General features: G+C 39.9%; 1 protein-coding gene across 6 annotated transcripts in view; it reads right to left on the minus strand.

Annotated features, from left to right (window-relative positions):
- Window positions 1–14,752, minus strand: part of Atrnl1 (attractin like 1) — a 538,539-nt gene that overhangs the window by 510,020 nt on the left and 13,767 nt on the right. For 5 of the 6 annotated variants that reach the window (XM_040742230.1, XM_040742234.1, XM_040742236.1 and 2 more), the window contains exons 2-5: window positions 13,363–13,446; window positions 12,137–12,250; window positions 5,682–5,810; window positions 1,580–1,788 (exon numbers count right to left, since the gene is read on the minus strand). In XM_040742230.1, the coding sequence (XP_040598164.1) occupies window positions 1,580–1,788; window positions 5,682–5,810; window positions 12,137–12,250; window positions 13,363–13,446 (536 nt within the window). Of the gene's footprint in view, window positions 1–1,579; window positions 1,789–5,681; window positions 5,811–12,136; window positions 12,251–13,362; window positions 13,447–13,860; window positions 14,130–14,752 lie in introns of those variants that run through there. The other variant, XM_040742247.1, reaches the window with a different exon arrangement.

Below are 14,752 nucleotides of genomic sequence, written 5' to 3' on the forward strand. Positions count from 1 at the left end.
CTGTATTCCCCTTTATAAGAGTTGCGTGGCCATGATAGCTCTTCTCCGCAATAAAACCCAAACTAAAGCACAGTTCCAGAGGGATAATAAATAATTCACTGACAACAGGTGTCAGGGTGGCACCTAAGAGCTGACATTTCCAATCTCAAACTGGAAGCAATGACATGCCAGGAATGGCTAGAGGCCTTTGAAACCTCACAGCTCACCCCTCAGGTGATGCAACAGTTACTAATCTACTGTTAATATACAACAATCACTATAGAAAATGAAAATATTTTAGTTTCAAATTTTAATTGGAAAAAAAGCCTCAAAGCAATTTCTGAAGACACAAACTTTGGAAATGCCAAACCACTGAAAAATACAGTCCTATCACTAGTGAACACCTGAAAATTTGCACCCACCTTGACCACAAATAACAGATAATCAATAATAAAATCCTTGTTGATATAAGTCACTGGTATAGGGTGCCTGCGTGTGATTCTTAGGGCAGAGAGAACCACGGTTGTAGTGCTACTGTATTGTCAGAACACATGCTCAGCGTACCTCTGCACTATATAATGTGGGAGTCATAGTTCCCTCTGTCAAAAACTCATGTATCAGCACAACGGATGCCTCTCTGCAAAGTCATCACCCCTTAGCTCAACTCCACACTGAGAAATGCATAACTATATACTAGATGCTTAAGAAACCCAAACTCCTCAGTGTGGTTCAAAGCTAACCCTGAATCAGGCAGGATATTGTAGAATTCTTTACTGGGAACCTAACTTTTACAAAAGGCAGCTAAATAAACTTCCACTTGCTGGAAGTCCGTGTTCTTTTTTTTAAATAGCCACAAGGGGTCAGTCTTTCCTAAGAAATACATTTAAAATGCTCCTGTGCCTGTGAGAAGGCTTTTATTTTCAAAATATAGTTGTTACCCTTTATGAAGTGAATTTGAATACACCACACATTAAATCCAGTGAAGTCATCTAATCTCTGGAGACTCAACCAAAAATTACAGAAGATCATAATGATCCTATACCTACAATTTAACATTTAATGTGTAACTTTCATCTAATCTGTAAAACGGCATGTAGACAAGTCTTTACCAATTCTGTTATGGAATAATCTTTTTGTACACTGTGAAGATGTGTATTTGCCAGAGCATCTGCTGATTGGTTTAATAAAGAAGTAAATGGCCAATAGCTTGGCAGGAGGTATAGGAGAGACTTCCAGATAGAGAGAGAACTCTGGGAAGAAGAGAGGCCATGGAGACAGGGACGCATGAAATGCAAGAGAGGTAAAGGCCACGTGGTAGAGCGTAGACTAATAAAAATATGAGTTAATTTAACCAGTGGGACAAGCCTAAGCTAAGGCCATTCTTTCACAATTAATAATAAGTCTCCGTGTCATTATTTGGGAGCTGGCTGGCAGAGCAGAGAAAGACTTGTTACATCTATTTGTGAAAATGCAGATTACTAAAACTTTAGCTGTTGATCTAAACACACCAAAAGAAGAAAAAGGAAAGAGACCTGGATTTGCAAACTAAAGCAAGCGAATGCGGAATTCCCCAGCGCCATCCCGCACCCTGCATGCTTACCTTGCCAGCTATCATTGCAGACACAGAGCTTCTCTCCTGTCAGGTCACAGTAGCCGTGGTCTGGACTGCCACAGTTGGCTTTGCAGTACGGGATGTCACACGCCTCCCCTTTCCAGTATTTATCGCATTCACAATACACTTGACTTGCAATGGGAACACTAGCTGTGCACTTCCCGTGGCCAGAGCAATTGTTGGGACAAGAATTGATTCTGCAAAACATAACCCATGTGCTCAGACATCACTCATGTATTCAGACTCAAGGCAACGAAACATGAATCGAGTGGTTTTTGTAACGTAACACAATTTCGCAGTGTGGCTTCGTTCTTTGTTCGGTACCCCGTTTTTAGAGTCAGGGTCTCGGTCTGTAGTCCAGGCTGGTCTCCTGCCTCAGCTCCCGGGGAGGGGCTGGCACTGCAGGTATGAGCTGCCACTCCTCCATTTCTCTCCTCTTCATTTCAGGTGTTACCTGTTTGATTTAGTTCATCCAATAAAAGTGTTTCGCCCCAAACTCCAATGTGCAAGGACTACAGGTTCAGGCTCTGAAGCCTCTGTAAAGCCTTAAAGAAACACTCTGAATATATATTCTAAGAGAAAGAGAAGTTTATGAACGCCTGAAACTTAAAAGAAACAAGAAATGACGTGGCTCTAACCTGAAGACACAGGCCACCCCCTATACACCCCAAAGAGACATGTCTATCACATTTTATTTTAATGCCCTTTAACAGGCTGTATTCTAATTTTATACACACACACACACACACACACACACACACACACAAATATACACACTTTCCCGTGTGTGCTTATTTGGATACATTATAGTATAAAAAGATCCTACAATAAATTGATGATTCAAGGGCATTTTAAAGGCTTTACTCCTGGTGGAACTTTTTCTGATGAACAATTTATGCCTTCATGAAGAAAAGACAAAAAAATCTGACAAATTATTCTGTGGCCATTCCTCTAAAGCACCTGACTTTACTCCTGGACTTCTAGATATAAAAGTTTTTTTATGAAAATAAATATGTTAAGAAGTTAGAGAGATAGCCCATGGCTAAGAGCAATGGTTCCCCTTCCTGGGAACCCAGGTTAATATCCAGGGCGTACATAATGGCTCACAACTATCTGTGACTCCAGTTCTAGGGGATCCAATGTTGCCTGGCTTCCACAAGCACTAGGTGAGCATGTGATACACAAACATGTACTCAGACAAAACACCCATGCACATAAATTCTAAATATTTTAGATAAATAGACATATGTGTTGAACAAAATCAAAGAGAACAGAAACTTCTAAGTTCAGAAGCTACTAATACCTGGATAAAATGATGAAGCCAATTTAAAACTTCAACAAAACAATATTAATATTGGAAAAACAAACAGAAATTGCAGAATGAAAATCTCAGTAAGTCAAATAAAAAAATTTTGGAAAGCCTTGCCAATAAACAGATCAGGTGAAGTACCAGAATACCAGGGCTTAAAGGTAAGGTGGATAGCATCAAACATTCATAAAACCATAAAGCATACAGGAACAGAGAGAGCATGCAAGACATATAGGACACCACTCTAAAACCAAACTTCCAAATCATGGGCATAAAAGCACAAACTAAAAGCACAGACAACACACTTATTAAAAAAAAAAATCACACCAGAAAATGTCCCAAATATAGGGAAGAAATGGCCATTAGATACAGGAGACATGCAGCACACCAGTCAAGACCAGAGAAGAAGCCCCTACACCAAATGCAGGCGCAATCCCAAGAATCCAGAGCCAACAGTGGGCACTGAAAGATATCTGAGAAAAGATGAAGCCACGCACACAGAAGCTAATCAGAATCACAGAGGCCTCTCACGAGAGACTACATGAACCAGGAGGGCAGAGTAACATATTTCAATCCCCTAAAGACAGTAACTACCAATCCGGCAAAACGGCCCTTCCTAACTGAACAAGACCAAAAACTTTATGTTCTGTGAAAAACAGAAACAAAAAGAACTCTGGCCACTAAGCCAGCATTAGAAAAGACGTCCACAGAAATCACACGAACTCCAGTGTGAGCAGTGCTGACATCTCACGATGCACCCGAAACTGTGATTAGAATAGACCATCAGGACAATAGCATTTATCAAGAAGCAAAGCCGATTTCATAAGACAAATACTATTAGACATAAAGACAGACTGACCTCAAGACAATAGCAGATGGCATCAATACCCCACACTGGACGGACAGGTACAGACAAAAAAGTCAACAAAACTTGTCAGACTTAAATGACTTAACAGACATCTATATGACACTCTAACCCAGACATGCAATCTACACATCCTTCTTCACAGCCCCTGGGAACTTTCTCTAAAATGGAATACATGTTAGGACACAGGAAAGTCTTAACAAATACCAGCAAATCAGAACAATGTCTTACACTCTCTTGGAGCACAATGGGATAAATAGAAACCAACAGGAGACTAGGAAAATATACAAAAGCATAGAGACTGGAAAACACATTCCAGAAAGAATTTTAAAATCCCTACAATCAAATCAAAATGAAAACTCAATATACCAGAACCTATGTATTTAAAAACAAAAGCAGTTATCAGAGATAAATTGTTGTAAATACCATTCATTAAAATCATGGAAATCTCAAATAAAAAAAAAACAACTGAGTGATGGAACTTCAGGTCTTAGAAAACCAAGAACAAAACAAAACCAAAATCAGGAGACAGAAAAAATAATAAGTATTAAGGAAGAAATTTAAAAAACAGAAGTGAACAATATAAAGAATAAATAAAATAGGATGGGTTCCTAAAAGAGGTAAGACTGACAAAGCCTTAACCAAACTAACGAAACAAAGAGAGAAGACCCAAATTAATGAAATTGAAGCAGAAGAGAAAAACAGTACGACACCAGTGATGCCCAGAAGATCACAGAAGCACATTTAAAACCCTATATTCCAATAAACTGGAGTTCTGGATAAACTCCTAGAGGCCAGTCAGAATGAAGACTACAGGTGGAGTTTCTGTTCCGCCTGGTCCCACAGCCGTTTAGCCACAAATAAACACACAGAGACCTACATTAAATATAAACTGTTTGGTCAATGACTCAGGCTTCTTACTGGCCAGCTCTCTCTTAATTATTAACCCACAACTACTAATCTATATATTTCTACATGGTCTTATCTTACCGGAGAATGTCCAGCATCCTATCTTCCCAACAGCTACATGGCATCTTTCTCAGGTGACCTCTCTCTCCGCCCTCTCCCCAGCATTCTCCTCCTCTGGTAGACCCGCCTATACTTCCTACCTGGTTACTGGGCAACCAGCGTTTTACTCATCAACCAATAAGAGAAACACATAGACAGAAGGACATCCCCCATCAGAAGACTATATGAACAGTTTAAACAGCTCTAAGACAAGCAGTGACACTGAGTACAAGTGTCCCAACCAGAAAGCCCTCAACCCAGAAGGACTGTTGGATTCCACCCACCTTTAAAGAGTACCAGTGACTTGCCTCAGAGCGTTGTACAGGTAGAAAATTTTTGTACAAAGTGTTAGACACAGAACAGATTTTCAATGAGCATTGTTTTTATTATTTTAGAAGAAAACATTTATCTCTTATGCCTCAATGTCTTCATGTGTAACATGAAAAAAAAATCCATCGCTGTCATGGTGAAACTGTTATAAAGGAGACTAAATCACGTAATGTAGTTACAGCACCTAGGATGTCTATGGAACAGAGGAACTGACAGACCCTGATTCCTACAGGCTTACTCAAATGCAAACAGAAGTTTCAGGTTCCCTGAAATGCCAAGTACGTGTTGCTATATGTGTAAAACAACTCTAGTACTGTTTTACCTAATTATTTACTTAATCAAACAATTTTGAATTTTGTAATTAACTTATAAGCCACACAATTTGCAACTGTAATAACCTCCAGACTTGAAAATTATCATAAACCAGACTTAGAGGGCAATCTGTGGTACATTGCCAATACTTTACATCATGTAGAAAAAGAGCCTATATATGCTGAAATTTAACACACCAACCTGTGTCCTGGTGCATAGGATGTTTGTGTAACTGTCTCACTAGATGACACTAAACAGATACTTACGAGTAAAAAATGTTGAAGCCAGTCAGGTTATATGCAGCATCGCTAAAAAAGTGCAGCAGCGCATAGCCAGATGTTGTGACAACCTCAGGCACCGTCTCGTTGCCCCTCACTTCAGGGACGATCAAGCCACTAAAGCAAAGGAGAATTGAGAACTGTAGGAATCCATGTGACTCTGCACAGAAAATCTGCTCAAAAACACTATCCCAAAGCCCACGCATTAAAAGGGAGAACTAGCTGGACAGCACATACCGAATTTATCAGTGTCTACCCCCATGGGTCTACTGCTGATAATAAAGTAGCACAGACTGTCATGCCTCCTCGCCATCACCTTCCCTCCTCCCCATGCTCCTCCTCCTCCTGGTCTTCCTCCTCCCTCCTGCGCCTCCTGGCCCTCCTTTTCTAACACTAATTGGATTGATATGTCCCCATTTCTCCTGTTTGTCCCTGCTATCCATGCTGCTGACATGACAGTTCTCCACGACTCACACCCGGGCTTCACTCTAAGCCACGAGCTGGCATCCTAGCAGTAGCTGGAAGAGCTTTCTCCTCCCCCACTGACTACAAAAGTAATGAAGAAATACTTTGTAGCTGTTTCATGCCCACAGAGAATCTACTCAAACTTTGTTTCCAATACAAAGATCTAGACATCAGATGCTTTCAAAACACGTGTTTTTGTTTCTGTAAAACTCTGCTTATTGTTACATTAGAACATAAATATTCCCAAACAGTATTTTCCATCTAGGTAAATAAGTACACAAAAGAAAACATATGGCAAAGGGCAGAATAATGAATGTAGGGAAGTCCTAAGCATCAGATATTTTTGTTTAGTGGGTGGTTGGCTGGCTGGAATTTCTTTTCTTTTTTTCAGTTTTTTGATCCACTCTCACACTGCAGCCCAGGCTGATCTTGAACTCATGATGTTCCAGCTGTCTTCGCCTCTCAAGGGATGGGGTTGCAGGTGTGAGCCGCAAATCCAGCTTTGATAATAGTCCTCTATTCTACCTGCTCATATGGAGAAACTACATTCTTCATTTAGTTAGGCCAAACTATTCTCTCTAAATGTGTGAAGGCATGCAGTAGGATGAAGAAGCTGAGAAGCAAATAATACAACTCAAAATAGTGGATTCTTTTTTTAATCCACTATTTCCATATGGAACATACACGGGGACTGATGCATACACTTGCAGAATCACCACAGCCCAGCTACAGAACATGTCCATCATTCGGTGGTGATCTTACACCTTCACTGTCAAAACTCCTCCACCTACAAAACCATTCTGCATCTTTGTCTCTTTAGGACATTATAAAATATAACACGGAGGTCTGTCTTCTACACGTGGCTTATTTCATTCAACATGGCTTTTGAGATTCCCAACTTTTTTCAAGTATCCACTGCAGAGTGTAGCCTTCCCCGCCAGCCGCCTGGGCTCTGCCACAGTTGTAGTCCCCAAATAACACACAGGACGCTATATTAATTGTAAGCTGTTGGCTGTTTGCTTGTTTCTTAGTGGCTAGCTCTGACTTAAGTATTTAACCCATAACTGTTAATCTAAGTATTTCTCTTGCTGGAGAAAAGGTCCAGACCTCTTACTTCTATGGAGTCTACATGATGTCTGCCTGTGTCTCTCTTTCCCAGAATCCTCCTGAACTCCTAGTCCCACCTATCTTTCTTCCTTATTGGCCAACAGTGCTTTATTGACATATACACAAGACTTCCCCATCATCCCACAATCTTTCATTTCTCAAAGTAGCAAAAAAAAAAAAAATCTGTCCAAGTTAAAGTAATACTTAGGCATCACTGGGAACTGAATCCCCTCAAACAAATCATATTTGATAGAAAAATGAGATCATGAAGATGTTTTTATTTTTGAATACAAACAAATTTAAAAGTAGCCAACCCCTGGTTTATTGCATCTACTAGGTGTGATGATAGAGAACAGATGATTTTAAAAGATTTTCAACAGAGTTTGGTTTCTACACCACCAGTCTTGGTTTTACGTACACGTGTACTTCCTCCCAGTTTCACAGTTGCGTGATTACATCTGTTGTGTAACTTGACTTGAGGAGACACATGCTGACATCTACTTGCCCTCTGAGGCTTAGGCAACGCCATAGAAGAGGGGGAGAAAAGAATCTAAGAGCCACAGGAAGGCTTGGGTTTTGTTGTTGCTGCTGCTGCTTGCTGTCTGTGCTGTCTGTTAGCTACTTCCAAAAGGAAAAAAAAAAAAGAAAAAGAAAAAGAAAGACAGAAAGGAGGGAGCAAGGGAGGGAGGGAGGGAGGGAGGCATGAAGGACAGATGTACGAACATGCTAAAAGTCTCTCCTGAAGGACAGTGCAGTCCCAGAAGACACACAAGGCTCAGGGGCTCAGAATGGAAAGCTGGGAAACTCTGGAACTGGTCCAGTTGTCTGCAAGTTGGGCAGGGAGACTGAAGGATGCGGCTTTTGTGACTTTCTATGCTGGGACAGTTCTCAGTGATGCAACTACCTTTTTGTCACCCAAGCTCCTGTAAGAAGCCTTTCAATCGTGTTCCTGTAGCTAACCCCATTCACTAAGTTAAACTTGTACAAAATTGTCTCTTTGCTCTTTCACTGGGGCCCAATCTGAGCTGAATTCGTGTTTCTTCATATCTCCTTAAAGGTTGTGTAATCACAAAACAAAATAAACATGAGTACACCAGAAAAAAAAAAGAGAAAACAGATATTCTTAAAACTTTAAAATACCAAACCTTAGAAAGTTCTCTGAAAAAAAAGAAAAAAATGATTTGCTTCCTTGCTCATTTATAAATGGTTTTAAAGCAATAAATGAAGGTGATGGAGAGACAGCTCAGCAGTTAAGAATGAGCGATACTCTTGCAGAAAAATCCAAGATTGGTTCCCACCACTCACATCAAGCGGCTCAAGGCCACTTGTAATAGGAATCCAGAGTCCTCTGCCCTCCATAGGCACCTACACATGGAGGACATTCCTCTCTTCACTGTTGAAAACCAAATTTTTAAGACCTAAAAAGTTGGGAGATGGGTGTCAAAGATTTTCCAGAGCTCAGAAGCAAAGGGGTAACCCTTACTTTGAAGTAGGACCCCAACAACTAGGAGACGGGAATGATGAACTGCTGTGTGCCGGCTCTGCTCCTGAACTTGAGCTGAAAGTGAACTGCTGGAGACCCCAGTTACTTTCTCCAGGAATAGAGCTTTCCAGGCCTAATTTATTAATACATCCAATTATTTCCAAATTCAGTATCCAACAGAAATCCTTCCAGCACCAGAGGGGAGTAAGGGTGTTAGACATAAACCTTCTCAATTACAAATAATCTTCAAAGTGTAGTAGCGTCTTGCCTACAGAGTAAGATCTAATTACTTCTTTCGTATGGTGTATAAGGAATCGCTACTTCAGTGACCCAAGAACTGAGACACAAGGACTCATTCTGACTGTATTGTTTGCCAGAGAAACAACTTTGCTACCAGTTCTCGGAATAGTAACTTCAAACACCTGAAATTCCTAAAGAGACAAACTGTCTGCCATTTACAGTAGGCCTTGACGGTTTCTGTGGATGGGTCCCTTCATAACGGAATCTAAAGGTACACTTCAAATTGGGGGATGGTCACTCCAGCAAAACCAACCATGTGATGTAAGAGCTGAAGTCACCTGGGATCAACCTAACTTACTAACAGAGGAGGGAAGAGTAGAGATTTGTAGTCAGCCTCCCCATGGACAAACAACCCTACACAATGAAAGAAGCAACTGAAAACCAGTTCTGCACCCCTGAAACTCAGGGGAGCCTCCAACTGCTGATGTGCTAGCTGGGTCGCATCCTAAGGGCACAAATGTCCTTCGTCGGTCATCAGTCCCAATCCTAGCCTGATTGCCATTTCTACTCTTGAGAATAAAACTTCAGACACAGACACGGCACTTTGCTGGGTTCTGCGAATCGTTCTTGAAGATGATCAACAATTGGGAAGTATGGGTTCCCTGGATTTGTGGGGACATCCTCCAACTTCCCACTGGTGTCTGCAGTGAGAACGGGTTGTGTGCCCTCTCTACGGCAAGTTTCGTCCTCGCCACGACCTTTGCCTCACGCCTCACCACACCTTCCAAGCTCCTGACAGACTCTGGTATTCGAGGCAGCTCTGAAATGTAACAACCTTCCATGTAGCTACCTGAGTGATAAATATTTATGGTGTTATAATTCTAAAATAATTAAATGCTTATTCTTAGCAAAGTAGAATGTAACAGCATGTGCTTCTGAATTGAGACCGAAATCCTAATCCTGGCTTATCACCTTCTAGAGGTAAATGATTTCTCCGAGTCTCAATTTTCCCCCCCTGTGGTAAAATGGAAGCTAATAGTACTTCACCCACAAGACTTCTGAGAGGTTTAGATAACATTCAAACTGGCAGTCGCAATGCTTTAGCATCAAGCAGATATTCAAAAAGCTACAGTTTCCCAACCCCTCGGTATCTTTGACCAAAAGCAACTTGGAGGAAAGTGTTAATTGGCTTACATACTCTGAATCACAGTCCACTGGTGGAAGCCAAGGCAGGAACACAAACTGGGCAGTATCCTGGACCAGAATCGCATGCAGAGGCCACAAAGGAGTGTTAATCACTGGGGCTGGCTCCTCTTGGCTCCTACGGCTCACCCTGCTTTCTCACAGAAGCCAGGACCACAACAAGCCCAGGGTGATGCCGCCCACGAAAGGATGGGCCCTCCCATGTCAATCGCTGACTAAGAAGCTGCCCTACAGGCTTTCCTGCAGCCTGATCTTACGGAGGCTTTTCTCTTGGTGGAGGCTCCCTCCTCGCAGGTGACTACAGAGTGTGCCAAGCCCACATAGAGCTGGCCAGGTCACTCAGGGTATGAGGACTGCCTGATAACAAAATAAAACCAGCTCCATCTTCACAGACTGGGCGCGCCCTGATAATCACCTCAGGAGAGATCCCTTTAGTAACAGGAGAACATTGGGAATAGGTGTGATAAACAGGTGTTGATGATGCAGGGTCATTAGGGGACTGAGAAAATAACCTAGGTAAGAGCCAGTCGACAATGCCATAAAGATAATGAAATGATCGCACGCGGAGCATTAATTGTCAAAGGTAAGTGTGCAAACCCAGTATCTTATCTAATTGTCATAATAAATTTTCTTATATCAGTAATTATTTTCAAGGGTCTATTACATTTTTAATAGAGTGCCTTAAAACTACTATTTCTAACTTTACTTTCTACAATGCTCAAAGACTCAGAAGGTCTAAAGGGGTCCAGGGATGTTTCAGTGGTTGAGACAGCTTGTTTCCCTTGAAAGGAGACCAGAACTCAGTTCCCAAAATCCAGGTCAGAAGGCTCACAACAGCAAGCTCCCGGGCTTCAATGCATTCTTCTGACCTCCATGCGCACAAGTGCGTGTACACGTGCACACACATACACACACACAATCTTTTCTTAAGCACTTCCAAAGTATTCCCAGCAATATCACAGAATAAATACCTACACTGCCTATTACAGGCTCACTCTAAAACAGTCATAAATTATGAACTCATAAAGTGAAATGGAAATACCAGACCTTAAATGTTAGTCCTACAGAAATTCAAACTATTGATGAAATTAAATATTTACTGCATGACAGTGAAAAGAATATTTTAAATTAAAATAATTTTGGGGAACGACAATCTTTTATCTACACTTAAATTTTCAACACTGACAGAACATGAGAGATACTGTGTAACACAAGGTAAGAATAAGGTAATAGGCAATTTGCCAACAGTCATGCTGGCTAACTTGAATACAAAATCTATATTATATGTCCATACTTTTTCTGTGTCCCATATATTTTTTCCTCCTTCTCACAGCTGTCCAATAATGCAGCATTATTAAAATGTTTTAGTAAGTACTAAAATGCTATAATTCAACATTAATGTCCTGATTGTCTGACTGCTTACAAAATATTATGAAATAACCCAAGTTTCCAAACCTTTGAGACCTGGTAGAGACACCTCCTCATTAACCCTATACCAAGTATAAGTTAATCCTTGTTTTCAGAATTTAAATTTCCTCCATTCACTACAACAAAAAGACAATTGTAAAAAACAAACAAACACACACACACACACACACACACATATACTTGTTTATGTCAGTCTGAACTCACCCACATCTCTCTAAAAAGATATTTATGAAAACATATTCAAACCACTGTAAACACAGAGAAAGAGTATTTACAAAGAAGTCTATAGTCCTACAGTACAGCGATTATTCACCTAAGCCTTATTTATATTACTGTGTATACCTTCAGGTGACAGTCATAGCACACAGAGTATTACAGTAATCTGTGAAATCCAGCCATCAGCCACCATCATAACCTTGAATACAGATCTATAGAGCAAGACTTCAAATAAACAAACTATAGTTATTTACTCTCCTACGGCTGTCAATAAGCTCATCGGGCAAGTGTAATCACTTACCTAAGCACAGCTACTAAAGGTGCATATATCGAATCCCCATCATATACATACATATGATCCCAGCTGCATTCAGTAGCAAAATGATTGAATCTTAACCTCAACACTGCATTTGGACTAAAAGGAAAAAAAAAAAACAAGAGTATCTTTAAGTTCATGTAAAATACATAAAATGTAATATTTTTAAATTAGACATAGTATTTTATTAAAAATCCATTTACAGATACTTTTCCTACAGATCATTAAATAACCAGAAGGAAAAAAGATTTGCTGTCAAGACACTGGTTTCAAAATACACTTACTTTTTCTTAAAAATGCAGTCAACAATAAAAGGCAGACTTCACAGATTTGATTAAGGCAGAGGCTATATGCTTTACATATGTACACTTTTTTAACTGAAACCTTAATTGCATACTAACGCGGATGCATTTTATCACTGTGAGTTGTACTTGAATAAAGTTGGTTACAAAGTTTCAACATTCAAAAGCAACTATTCTCACCTATACAGAACCTTTAAGGACAGGCATTAGGTTCTTTCCATCTTTTTCTCAAATTAGTGATACACTATGAAGAAACAAAATTAGACTACAGGTAAATAGCCCTTGTGGTTTAAAAAGACTTTTAAAGTAATCCAAAAAGCATGGCTTTCCAAATGTACTCTAAACATCATAAAATAGTACCAAAGAATACCTCCCAACTCATTTGTGGCCTACTCACCAAAAGTTTAAAAAGCTAAAGCTTCCCCCATTGTGAAAAGTAGCCAGAAGCAAACAACTCTTCTAAAAAATACTATAAACATATTTTAAAAGATCCTTAACACAATTAAAATTTTTAAAGGACCAACAGAACTAAAATGCTGAAAATTATTAACCAACGGTGTAACCAAGCACAGAATATTAACCAATAGCATAACCAAGCACCGAATATTTACACTTTCTAAAGGATTTGTAAAGTTCCTAACAAGATGTTTCTCCAACGCCACAAGGCCTAATGTGCTTAGTCCTGCAATAATGTAACTCAAAAACAAAATACATATTCATCTATTATACTACAAATGGAAAGTTCTATGATTTACATTTTTAAACTTCATATAAATGATGCATATGTTCCAATAATAAGCAAGGAAATAAAATATATAGGAAGTCATTTTACCTAATGCTTTCACATTAATCATTTACTTTAACATCTCAGAATAAAATCACGTTATTTAATTCAAATTGTATACTTACTAGCCTTCAATTAGCCAGGTACACTTAGTCTTATATTTATAGTTAATTGGACCATCTGTTAAATATCCGGAAGGCTCTGTTAACCTAGAAAAGAAAAATCATGAAAACAGTCACCTTAAGGGTAGCACCAAGGCATGCAGTAGTATGATAAAATTCAAATCTTTAGGCCCAAAGACTCAGACATAGGAGGCTGCAGAGATGCACTAGGTAAGAGCACTGACTGCCCTCCCAGAGGCCCTGAGCTCAGTTCCCAGCACTCACATGGCGGCTCACAACTCTCTGTAAAACTACAGTTCCAGGGGATGTGGCACACTCACACAGGCAGACATATACGCAGGCAAACTCCAATCGATGCCCACAAAAAAACAACAGATAACTTTAAAAATGATAACGTGACGTAACAGTTTACAAATTGGAGGCTGTATTGACAACCTAAAACAATTTTTCTCTCTACAACTGAAGAGAAATTTAGTCTCAATTTCTAGAAACTTGACAAACCGTGGCCACTTCAGCTGGCGATAGAAGGAACAGTTGTGAAAAACCGCATTTTCCTGAAGGGCTCTGCGTTGATGAAATGTTGCTCTGGCAATAGAAGGGGTATCAAATGTACCCTGAACAGTGCAGAACCATAGGGGAAAGAACCCACACATGTATCTGTCTCCAGGGAGACACAGCTGCACATTGTTTCTAGGCACCCGAACGGTTAGGAAGCCGTCGTGATACTTCAGAGTTCTGCTGCCTATTCTTACCAATTTCTCTTGACTGCTTTATTTTTCTACACCGCCTCAACTAACTCTAAAAACAGGAGGACATCAAAATGTTCTTGTTTATACTCAAAATAGAAGAACACCAGATTTTTCAGAATCTTAAAATATTTAAGACAAAAATTTAAATGCACTTACTTCTAAACAAATTACTTAATCAAGAAATCTCTACTTCAAGTAAATAAAGTATCTTTTTTATTTGGCGTTCATATGCATGCATACATACATACATACTTCACAGATAACTGGCTTTCTGTAGTTACATAAACAGACATATACATAAATATATATGAGTATATATATATATACACACAGTGGTGTGTATGTGGTGTGTACGTATGCAGTGTGTGTGTGTGTGTGTGTGTGTGTGGTGTGTGTGTGCTGTCTGTGTCTGTGTGGTGGTGTATTTCTCTGTGTTTTGTGTGTGTGTGTGTTGTGTGTCTGTGGTGTGTTCATATGTGTGTATACATATATCACTCTCTCCATAATTCTATTTTGCCCACAAAGTTGTCAGAAGCTAATTTTACAACATAGTCTAGCTAGACCAACCACTCAGCGTGGCTGAGAGATAACATAAGAAATCATTAGAAGGTGGTGGTGGTGCACACCTTTGATCCCGGGTTTCA

The sequence above is a fragment of the Mesocricetus auratus genome, unplaced genomic scaffold (assembly GCF_017639785.1).
Source record: "Mesocricetus auratus isolate SY011 unplaced genomic scaffold, BCM_Maur_2.0 Super-Scaffold_4256, whole genome shotgun sequence".
Classification (NCBI taxonomy): Eukaryota; Metazoa; Chordata; class Mammalia; order Rodentia; family Cricetidae; genus Mesocricetus; species Mesocricetus auratus.